This window comes from Colobus angolensis, unplaced genomic scaffold (assembly GCF_000951035.1).
Source record: "Colobus angolensis palliatus isolate OR3802 unplaced genomic scaffold, Cang.pa_1.0 Scaffold9, whole genome shotgun sequence".
Lineage (NCBI taxonomy): Eukaryota > Metazoa > Chordata > Mammalia > Primates > Cercopithecidae > Colobus > Colobus angolensis.
In genome coordinates this window covers 4,908,130-4,920,122 of record NW_012122931.1, presented here as the reverse complement: position 1 = coordinate 4,920,122, position 11,993 = coordinate 4,908,130, and the positions used below count along the sequence as shown (strand labels likewise).

Genomic DNA, 11,993 nt, shown 5'->3' with positions numbered 1-11,993 from the left:
CCGAGTAGCTGGGACTACAGGCGCCCGCCACGTCACCCAGCTAGTTTTTTGTATTTTTTAGTAGAGACGGGGTTTCACCATGTTAGCCAGGATAGTCTCGATCTCCCGACCTCGTGATCCACCCGTCTCGGCCTCCCAAAGTGCTAGGATTACAGGCTTAAGCCACCGCGCCCGGCCTAAAATATCTTTTAAAACTTTGGGCTAATCTAACTTATTTTAATTGAATAACATTTAAAATATTTAACTTTAGCAGCAAATTAATGTCTTTTGGTAAAGTAAGTATCTCCACTTTGAGATCAAATACAGATATTGAGAACACTTCCCTGCCCCTGAGATGGGTCTCGTTATGTTGCCCAGTCTGGATTTGAACTCCTGGGCTCAAGCAATCCTCTTGCTTCAGCCTCCTGAGTACCTGAGTCTAGGGGTGTGTGCCACAGCACCTGGCAAGAATATGTATTTTAATATATTCAATAATTTTAGAGAAAGGCATACTAATACTAATATATACCTAGTCTTTAAACAAGGAATTTGGCAGAATTGGGCAAATAATAATTCACACCATTTCCCAACTAAACTCATCTCTAACTGAGCTGTCAAAAGCTCAACAACAAATCTATGAAAACTCAGTGCTTTCACCCACATATAGCATGAGGCTATGAATGCCCGAACAGCCATGGGCATCACGACTGAATCCCTTTTATGTAAAAGCCTAATTTTGTTTACACTGTATTGATGACTTTTATAAAAATAAAATTCAGCTTCTAGGGAAAAAACACATATTGAGCCACAGTGAGAAACAGTATACGCTTTATAATATTTCTAATGGCAATACAAGTCCATTTAGAGAAAAGCTTTTGAGAGGACTGAAATATGCATGCCTTCAACGACAACCTCACTGTTATCAACCAGGAGGAATCAATTAGAAGTCAGGCAGCAGTGAGACTCTCGCTCTAAAGAAACCATTATAAGCAGCCAAGCTCTTCCAGATGGCCCTGTCCTGTCTCCTCCAGCTCTCAAGAAATTGACTTTCTCTTTGAAAAGCCATTAACAGCCACAACCTTCTGGAACACTGTTCCCAGATTGCTCATGGTCTAAGTCTCCACTTTATCGCCCTGGTGACTCAACAGATAAACGCCTCAAATCCTAACACCGAAGATTCCCCACACTTGAGCTTCTGGTCCCCACAAAGGCTGACACAAAACGAAAATGATTCCCCATGTAGTGCCTTCTGTGGCTACATCAGAAACGGGAACCTGGGGATGGGCAGCTGGTGATGAACACTCACAGGGGAAATGAAAGACACACTTGAACTTTCCTTTTTCTTCTTTTTTTTGGAGACAGTTTCGCTCTTGTTATCCACGCTGGAGTGCAGTGGTGTGATCTTGGCTCACTGCAGCCAATGCCTCCCAGGCTCAAGCGATTCTCCTGCCTCAGCCTCCCTAGTAGCTGCGATTATAGGTGCCTGCCACCGCACTCGGCTAATTTTTGTGTTTTTAGTAGAGATGGGGTTTCACCATCTTGGCCAGGCTGGTCTCGAACTCCTGGCTTCAAATGATCTGCTCACCTCAGCCTCCCAAAGAGCTGGGATTACAGGTGAGAGCCACTGTGCCCGGCCCACACTTGAGCTTTCATCTCACCTTTTCAACATCCGCTTTTGTGACATTGATGTCAGCGTCCATTTTCTCAAAGTACTGCTGCGCCCTGTCCGCCTCTTTGCAATCGCGTTCAAATCGCCTTTTACTCTAAAATCAGAGGAAAATAATTATGAAACCATAAGAGTCCTACGAGAAGACGTAATTTTATCTAAAGCTCCCAAAGAGCATTGTTCTTTTTCTTCTTCTTCTTTTTTTTTTTTTCTTGAGTGAGGGTCTCACTTTGTCACCCAGGCTGCAGTGCAGTGGCACCATCTCGGCTCACCGCAGCCTTGACCTTCCTGGCTCAGGTGATCCTCCCACCTCAGCCTCACTAGCTGCTGTGACTACAGGCATGCACCACCATGCCCGGCTAATTTTTGCATTTTTTGTAGAGACTAGGTTTTGTCATGTTGCCCATGCTGGTCTTGAACTTCTGAACTCAAGCAATCCTCCCGCCTCCGCCTCCCAAATTGCTGGGATTATAGGTGTGAGCCAACGTGTCTGGCCCAAGAACTTCTCTGAATTTATTTTTTTATATGTCATAATTTCCAGAAGTTATTTTAAAATCTGCATTTGTTTCCATCAAAACTGTCTAATCTTTATTATTTCCACGTGACTTTTAGAAAAATACTCAACTTGAGCTCTTTTGGCTCAACTTTAGATAATGGTTCTAGAAACAAATGAGAAAAATCTATAAAGGTGTTTCGTTAGTATCTGTGTGTGCATGTTTTTTACTTACTGATTGATTCAAGCTTAAATTAAATTGAAATTGGAAAATCTATAAAGACATTTCTTAGGCTGGGCACAGTGGCTCACGCCTGTAATCCTAGAACTTTGGGAGGCCGAGGTGGGCGAAATCACTTCAGGGCAGGAGCTCAAGACCACCCTGGCCAACATGGCAAAACCCCATCTCTACCAAAAATACAAAAATTAGCTGGGCGTGGTGGCATGTGCCTGTAATCTCAGCGACTCAGGAGGCTGAGGCAGGAGAATCACTTGAACCCGGGAAGTGGAGGTTACAGTGAGCCGAGATCGCGCCATTGCACTCCAGCCTGGGCAACAGAGGGAGGCTCCGTCTCAAAAAAAGAAAAAAAAAAAATCTATAAAGCCATTTATTTTGCTGTGCATTGTTCACTTACGGATTCAAGCTGCTTCCAGCAAGTCTCGATGTGCTGCTGTGCTTTCCGGCCATCGTGAAAGTTCTGCAAAGGGGAAACACACTAGCGATTAGTACCCTCTGCTTCTCTTACGAACCCAGGAGGAAACATTTTCATCCACTTCAATGACATCTAAATATTGAACCTCTAGTATGTATCCTCCAAATAAATTTAAGAGTTTAAAGGGGTAGCTGGGTGCGGTGGCTCACATCTGTAATCCCAGAACTCTGAGAGGCTGAGCGAAGGGTTCGAGACAGCTTAGGCAACGCAGCGAGACCCCCTCTTCTACAAAAAATAGAAAAATTAGCTGGATGTGGTGGCACACACCGATAGTCCCAGCTACTCTGGAGGCTGAGGTGGGAGGATCACCTAAGTCCAGGGAGGTTGAAACTGCCACATCGAGCTGTGATTGCGCCACTGCACTCCAGCCTGGATGACACAGTGAAACCCTGCCTCAAAAAAAAAAAAGAAAAAGGGAATAAAAAGTTTAATGTGGAAATGAAAACAAGAATAGTCATCACAGATGAAACAAGTTTCACTTGGGGGGAGAAAAAAGCAGTCACAGAGTTCCGTTTACAGCTCTAGGTACAACTGTATAAAATTTGAAGACTGGCCAGGCATGGTAGTGCCCACGCCTGTAGTCAGTTACTTGGGAGGCTGAGGTTGGAGGCTCACCTAAGCCTGGGAGGTTGAGGCTGCAGTGAGCTGTGATCGTGCCACCGCACTCCAGCCTGAGTGACAGAATGAGACCCCATCTCAAAAAAATAAAATAGGCTGGACGGGCTCACGCCTGTAATCCCAGCACTTTGGGAGGCTGAAGTGGGCAGATCATGAGGTTGGAAGGCTGAAGTGGGCAGATCATGAGGTTGGAAGTTCGAGACCAGCCAGGCCAACACGGTGAAATCCCATCTCTACTAAAAACACAAAAATTAGCCAGGCGTGGTGGTACGCACCTGTAATCCCAGCTACTTGGGAGGCTGAGGCAGGAGAATTGCTTGAACCCGGGGGGGCAGAGGTTGCAGTGAGCCAAGATCGTGCCACTGCACTCCAGCTCTGGGCTACAGAGCAAGACTCCATCTCAAAAAATAAATAATAAATAAATAAAATAAAATAAAATTTGAAGACATAGATGCCACTTGGAAAAATGACAGGAATGTTTTATTAAGACAGCAATCACTTTGATCATCTTTTTTAATTGCTTTGAGATATGATTCAGATATTATCTGATTTACTCATTTAAACTGAGCAATTCAATGGTTTTTAGCAGTCACAAAACTGTACAACCATCAACACAACCAATTTTAGAATATTTTCATCACCCCTAAAAGAAACCTGTACCCCCTAGCCATCACCCTCCATCTTCCTCAGTCCTAGGCAGCCTATTTCGGTCTGTGGATGTTTATTCTAGATGTTTCCTATGAATGGAAACACGGTCTGAGGCCTTTGGTAACTGGGATGTGTTCATTATCTCCTGATGTCCACTTCGCATGATTTCAAGGTCCACATTGTCACATGTATCAGTACTTCATTCCTGTTTATTGCCAAATGATTATTCCATTATGCGGCTATCCCACGTTTTGTTTATCCATTCAACAGCTGACAGACTTCTGGGATGCTTCCAGGTTTGGGCTATTATGAAAAATGCGGCCGGGCCACCACTTTGGGAGGCAGAGGTGGGTGGATCACGAGGTTAGGAGTTCGAGACCAGCCTGGCCAACATGGTGAAACCCCGTCTCTACTAAAAATACAAAAACTAGCCGGGCGTGGTGGTGCACACCTGTAATCTCAGCTACTCTGGAGGCTGAGGCAGGAGAATTGCTTAAAACCTAGGGGGCTGGAGGTTGCAGTGAGCTGAGATCGCACCACTGCACTCCAGCCTGGGTGACAGAGCAAGACTCTGTCTTGCAAAAAAACAAACAAACAAACAAAAGAAAAAGAAAATTGCTGCTACAAACACTTGAGTAAGTGTTTTGTGTGTTTTGTGTGCCTGGCTGTTTTCATTATTAGATTATTTTAAAACTAAAGATAAATTTCCCTCCTTGCCATCTGCAAAGGCCCTGAGGCAGGCTCTGGTGTGCTGTTAACCTGGGGGCTAGATCTGTAGGAGCCTTGGGGAGAATATCATATGAGGTCAGAGAAGAAAGAGGGAGTTGCATAGGGTCTTGTAGGCTTTTTTGTCTGAATGAACCAGGGTCGATGGGTAACTCTAAGATGTTGTGAAGGGAAGATTTCAGATGGTGAGAGGCTGTTGTAACATCCTGGAGATTACTGCAACTTGGACAGGTCGTACATAGTGAGCAGTGCAGGCGGTGAGAGGGGTCAGGTTCTGGGTGCCTTTTGATCACCCAAACCTCCAGGATTTTCTGGGAGATAAGATCAGATGTGCAATAATGAGCTGCCCAGGGTGACTCTGAGGTTGTCAGTCTGAGCTTTAGGCAAGGGAAGACAGAGAGAAGTGGGTCTGAGGAGGGAAGATCATACATGTAGTTTCACATGTGTTAAGGCTGATATTTCTATGAGACTCCCAAGACGAGAGATTAGCAGGGCACGGTGGCTCATGCCTGCAATCCCATCACTTTGGGAGGCCGAGGTGGGCGGACCACCTGAGGTCAGGAGTTTGAGACCAGCCTGGGCAATATGGTGAAACCCCGTCTCTACTAAAAATATAAAAATTAGCCAGGCATGGTGGCATATGCCTGTAATCCCAGCTACTCGGGAGGCTGAGGCAGGAGAATCACTTGAACCAGGAGGCAGAGGTTGTAGTGAGCCGAGATGGCACCATTGTACTCCAGCCTGGGTGACAGAGACTCCATCTCAACAAAACCCCGAAAAACAAACAAACAAACAAAAAACCAAGCAGAGAGACTAATATGTACTTGGACTTGTGGATCTGAGCTCAGGGAGCGGTCTGTACTAAAGACCAGATTGAGAGTCTTCAGTATAAAGAGGGTAGTTAAAGCCAAGAGACCAAAGAAGACAAAGATCCCAAGGAAGGAAGTGCTGAAATATGCAGAAATGTTAAGAGAACAGTGTGTTTTTTTTTGTTCAGTGACCTAAAATCACCAGTTCCCTAAATCCTTTATATTTTTTATTTTTTGAGACAGAGTCTCGCTGTGTTGCCCAGGCTGGAGGGCAGTGGCGTGATCTCGGTTCACTGTGACGTCTGCCTCCCTGTGACCTCTGCCTCCCAGGTTCAAGTGATTCTCCTGCCTCAGCCTCCCTGACAGCTGGGATTACAGGTGCGACCCACCATGCCCAGATAATTTTTTGTATTTGTAGTAGAGACAGGGTTTCACCATGTTGGCCAGGCTGGTCTCAAACCCCTGGGCTCAAGTAATCCGTCTGCCTCGGCCTCCCAAAGTGCTGGGATTACAGGCGTGAGCCACTGTGCCCAGCCCCTAAATCTTTTAGTATCCTTCCACTGCACCACCGTTGACTTGGTCAATGTCCTGCAAATTTCCCAGGTGCATTCTCCACCTTGTTTGGGTCCCCAGAGACTGACATGCAGGGATCTCATGAACCCTTGCCCTCTGGTTCTGATGAGATTTGCCACAAGGAGGTCCTGGGTGATCAGAAGGCAGGAAACTGTACCTGCGGCTTCTCCCCACTGAGATGATACAGGTTGGCTGGGTCCTTGGACCAAAGGGCACAGCTCCAGTCAGGCAGTGCCCCGCATGCAGCTAATCTCTGGAGTTCCTAATCTGTGAAATTCCTGGAAGGCTCCTCCAGCCCTGTGAGGCCTGGGGACAACATCAGCTCCCCATGTGACTAGCTGCAGGGCACTGCACCATCCTTACTGCTTTTCCTAGACTCTATTTGCCATGTTGTAAATGCTCCTTTTAATCACCGACCTTCCTTCAATTACTGAGTTTGAATGTGCTGTTTTCTGGCTCACAAGGTAAGCATTGGTGTTAGGGGCGCACTATGGTGAAGGTCAGGTGAAGGAAGGATAAAAACAAAGAGGTCTGCTAGGTACAACCTCAGAGCTTTTCCCGTACCTCGTCAGAACCTAGGACTTAGCCAAGTCAGAAAAGAGAGCTGACAACTGGAAAGGCTGGGAAGGCAGAGACAACATCAGATTTAGAACAGTGCTCCTTTATAAGGGAATGTTTTCTTGTCTCTCTTTTGAGGTCGAGTTTCACTGTTTTAAGCACCTCTTTGCAGTCAGTTTTATCTATCCAGCATTTTTTTGGTCTCTGCAAACCCACGAGGAGCCCTTCGGGGCTTCGTTTTTCAACTCTTGTAATGGACACAAGGATAGAACAGAAAAGAAGGGATCCAGGCTGTGGGAGAATTAAGAAGTAGAGCCGAGGGCAGGCTTAAGGAAGCTCTGGACCTTGGTGGAGAACGTGTAGAAAATGCAAGTAGGTTTTCTGAAAGCCACACTTTCAGGGAGGACTCCCCAGGAGACCAGAGCGTCCATTTCAAACCACCTGGGCTCAACTGTGCCCTTTCTGGAAGGCACCTCTGGTCCTGAAAGTCTTTATCGGGTGACTTCTCTGCCAAGAGGAGGATCCCCATTTCCCAAGCCGGAGCACCGAGTTATGCAGTTTGCTGAAGAGATGCAGCCGCCCCCAAAGGTTTTACTTTGAGATTCAAAGACAGGCACAAAAAGAAAGAGAAAACCCCAGCACCAATTCAGAGCTGTACTCGAGGTTGACCGTCTATCTCTCCAGCAATTCTGAAAGCGAATGTTTTAACAAAGTGAAAGCTCCCTCCAGCTTGGGGAAATGCTGTGGGTGGAGAGAGGAAATGCACAGAAGACAATGAGAGGCATTGCCTGGGACATGTCACCTCGACTTTCATATAAAAGAAATCTTCTCTTAAGAGTCTTAAAAAAAAAAGGTTGTATTTTAAAAACACGAGGGATGATTTTGATTGAAAAAATCCATAGAGTAATTATCTTGCCACTCCTTAGTTTAAATGTATAATAAATAATGCATTTGTGTTTAAGGCACAGTGCACACCTTGAATTTACTGGTAAGTTATCTCTCATGAAGACTCCTCAGTCATATCTCTCCCCGCATTATTAAACCACTACCTGAAAATTGCAATTACCATTGTACCATTTCCAGGGGCTTAGGAGATTGTGGGTGATGCCCATCTTCCTTCCTTCCAGCCTTTTTTTTTTTTTTTAAACACAGTCTCTGTCACCCATGCTGGAGTGCAGTGGCACAATCTCAGCTCACTGCAACTTCTGCCTCCTGGGTTCAGGCAATTCTCCTGCCTCAGCCTCCTGAGTAGCTGGGACTACAGGCGCACGTCACTACACCTGACTAATTTTTGTATTTTCAGTAGAGGCAGGGTTTCACCATGTTGGCCAGGCTATCCTCAAACCCCTGACCTCAAGTGATACGGTTCAGCCTCCCAAAGTGCTGGGATTACAGGCATGAGCCACCACGCCCAGCCCCAGTCTTTTTCACAGTACCTGTCCCTCTATCATTTATCGGGCCATAACATACAAAAAACTGTCTGTGCTGGGGGATCCTTTAGGAAATTAAGGGAGGGAACAAAAGCCCTCCTTTGTGCTCTGTGCCTACCATGACCTGAATAGCTGGGGTTTGTTTCTAGCTCTATCTTCCCTGCTTTCACCGGAAGAGCTATTTTAACAGTTACAAAGTTAAACAAATAAACCAGCTTTGCCAGATGTATTTGTTGTTTACCAACAACGGCAGAACATTTCTTCTCTGGACAGTGAGCAAGTGTGTGTCTAAAAAGTGTGCCTGCAAGCGCTAAAGAAGGAGGAATTGTTCTCTGGACAAAGATAAAAAGTGCTTCTTTTGGAGCCATAGAATGAAGTCATCACAGCTCCTTTCTCTCCTATCAGAAAAGAGACAGGAAATGCCATCTCTAGAGACTCAGAGAAATGCTTCTTACTTTCTGCTGTAATGAGATGCTTTTAGTTTCTCTTAAAACATAATAATAAGCTAAACAAACAAAAACAAACCCTAATAGTATCTGGGGTGACAACTATACTTAATTATTTTATTTCAACTTTTTAGTTGAAATAAAAGTCTATACAGTTCAAATCACCCTTCAAATTTTTTTTTTTTTTTTAGAAATTTCCCAGTGAACAGAGGTCGCTGAAATTAAAAAAAAAAAAAATCACAGAGAATCTAAAATAAGCAAGCATTAACTTTAAGAAAAACGACAATGGCAAAGCTTTTGAGACAATTTTACTGAACTGCAAGAAATCACAGACAGAACAGACAAACTCACACAAATGCTATGAGAATGTTTAGTATTCACACTGCAATTAGGTACAACAGCTGCTCATTTTTGCTATTTATATAGATATTAAACCATTAACAGTTAAAAGAGCAAAACATGGCACTGATGTGAGAACAGCCCTTTCAAAAAAAAAAGTAGAAAAAACCGTAAGAATAAACACTCAACTGAGAACAGTCAACCATCTGGAATTTTAAATAAAACTCAGATTCCACAGATGCAAACAAAGGAACAAAAAGACTTGAAAAGGGCAAAGAAAGAGGGTGCTTCCAGCAAATATGCCTATGACAGATTCTGTTTCCTATAAACTCACAGCATAGTAGTGGGTTTGAACACAAGCCGCTTCCCGGTTGGAATCAGGATTCCCAGTTTTAACTGGATCAGAACTCTAAGTGGTATGGATATTTCTATGGACCCTGTGGCATAATGGCAAAACGCCTTAGTCCTGTACAAGTGGGTGTTTCGTACCCCACTTAAAACCCAAACCAGAAACCAGAAACATACACTAAGGGACACGCATTCTATTTTTACTTAGCAAGGCTTATTTTTCCAAATTCATCCATAGTAAAAATATTTCCTTAATGAATATGTTTGAAGTTTTCTAAATGCCTACCTCCCAGAGTCATGCTCAGTTGCTTGTTTTCACCCCTAACACTGAGCAGCATGAGGCACTGGGACAGCGTCAGGTCTAAGCAGCAGAAGTTTCCCTCCCTACTTCTCTAGTGCTCCTCTGCTCACTGTTCCTCGGTTATTCTCACCCAGAAGGCTCCACATGCAGCAATTTACCTAGACTTCAGTGATCTTTTATCTGCTTTTCAAAACAATCCTGTCTTCACATTCCTTGAAATTCGAATCCCTGGGCCGGGTGTGGTGGCTCATGCCTGCAATCCCAGCACTTTGAGAGGCCGAGGCAGGGGGATCTCTTGAGGACAGGAGTTTGAGACCAGCCTGGGTAACATGGTGAAACCCCATCTCTCTTAAACAAAACAAAACAAAAAAAAGCAAAGCAAAACACACACACAGAGAAAGAAAGAAAAAGAAAATAAAAGAAAAGAGAAAAGAAAAGAAGAAAGGAAGGGAAGGAGGGTGGGAGGGAGGGAAGGAAGGAAGGAGGGAGGGAAGGAAGGAAGGAAGGAAGGAAGGAAGGAAGGAAGGAAGGAAGGAAGGAAGGAAGGAGGAAGGAAGGGAGGGAGGGAGGAAGGAAGGAAGGAAGGAAGGAAGGAAGGAAGGAAGGAAGGGAGGGAGGGAGGAAGGAAGGAAGGAGGGAAAGAAGAAGGAAGGAAGGAAGGAAGGAAATCAATCAATCAAGAAATCCTAATTCCTCTCATGGAATGGCTCATTTTCTTGCCTGATCCCTTCTGAGGATATAAAGCTGTTACTTGCAGTACCGAATACAGAGAATCTCCATCAATGAGAGTTTTAGATAGAGCGCTAGGGGGATCATTCCATGTTCACTGCATGCCCACATGTGCACAGGGCTGCTCCAGGCAGGAGGAAAGCCGTGTGAATAAAACCAAGTCCCCTGTGCCCGTGAAACTGAGTGGATCCAGAAGTAAGACAAACAGGGTAAAGGAATAAGGAGGGATGGGTGTGGGTGAAGGTAGCTATTTTAGACAAGGGCAGTCTGGGATGACATTTGAGTAGACACTTGCATAAAATGTGGGAGTGAACTTACAAGGGTCTGGGGAATACCCTCCACACAGCAGGCAGAGCAAGTGCAGATGCTCTGAGTGTGAAGGGGCTTGCCCTGTTTGAGGAACAGCTAGATGCCAGTGCCACTAGACCAAGGTAAAGGGGACAGGGCCGGAGGGCAGGCAGGGGCTTGACCATGGACAGCCTTGCCAGCCACAGTAAGTATGTTGGAAGATTTAAGAAAGGAAGTGACAGCCGCACGCAGTGGCTCACGCCTGTAATCCCAGCACTTTGGGAGGTCGGGAGGGGTGGATCATTTGAGGTCAGGAGTTCAAGACCAGCCTGGCCAACATGGTGAAATGCCATCTCTACTAAAAATACAAAAAAAATTAACGGGGTGTTGTGGCACACACCTGTAATCCCAGCTACTTGGGAGGCTGAGGCAGGAGAATTGCTTGAACCTGGAAGACGGAGGTTGCAGTGAGCTGAGATTGCGTCACCGCATTCCAGGTCTGGGTGATAAAGCAAGACTCCATCTCAACAACAACAACAAAAAAAAAAAAAAAGAAAGAAAGAAAGAAAAGAAAGGAAGTGACACGGCCTGATCTACATTATTCCAAGGTCAAGCTGGCTGCTGCAGGGGGAGGCTGCTACACTTGCACCCTCTCTAAGGGAGAGCTGGTGGTGGTGGCTCTGAGATGGAGATGGACAGCTGGACCACTGGCCACAGGGTGAGCACGGAAGCAGATAAATGAATTAGGAGACTCAGCAGAGTCCTCCAGATAACAGATAATGAGGCGAAGGACTAGGGGTAGATGTGGAAGAGGCGTGAGAAGTGTTTGGACTCAGAACATTTACCAAAGACAGAGCCAACTAGACTTGTTAACAGATAAGAGATGGCGTGTAAGAGAAAAGAGAAAAGCCCTGGGTGACTATGTGTTTGGCCAGAACACCTGAGTTTAAGAAAAAGTGTCCCATTTTTTGAGAACTGGAGGGACTACAGACTGGAATGGAACATGGATAAGGACTTTGGGGGATCAGAAGTTTGTTTTAGGGCCAGGCGCAGCGGCTCACGCCTGTGATCCCGGCACTATGGGAGGCGGAGGCAGGCAGATCACCTGAGGACAGGACTCTGGGACCAGCCTGGCCAATACGGCAAAATCCCATCTTTATTACAAATACAAAAATTAGCCGGCCGTGGAGGCACATGCCTGTGATCCCAGCTACTTGGGAGGCTGAGGCAGAAGAATGGCTTGAACCTGGGAGGCGGAGGTTGCAGTGAGCCGAGATTATACCACTGCATTCCAGCCTGGGTGACAGAGTGAGACTCCGCCTCAAAAAA

General features: G+C 45.5%; 1 protein-coding gene across 1 annotated transcript in view; it reads right to left on the bottom strand.

The window, feature by feature from the left end:
- Positions 1–1,620: 1,620 nt before the first annotated feature.
- The window catches only part of LOC105504019 (formin-binding protein 1-like), a 116,248-nt gene continuing 105,875 nt past the window's right edge, over positions 1,621–11,993 (bottom strand). Inside the window, exons 5-6 of the mRNA XM_011931204.1 lie at positions 2,774–2,836; positions 1,621–1,742 (exon numbers count right to left, since the gene is read on the bottom strand). Of these exons, the coding sequence (XP_011786594.1) occupies positions 1,629–1,742; positions 2,774–2,836 (177 nt within the window). The 3' untranslated portion in view covers positions 1,621–1,628. The remainder of the gene's footprint in view (positions 1,743–2,773; positions 2,837–11,993) is intronic.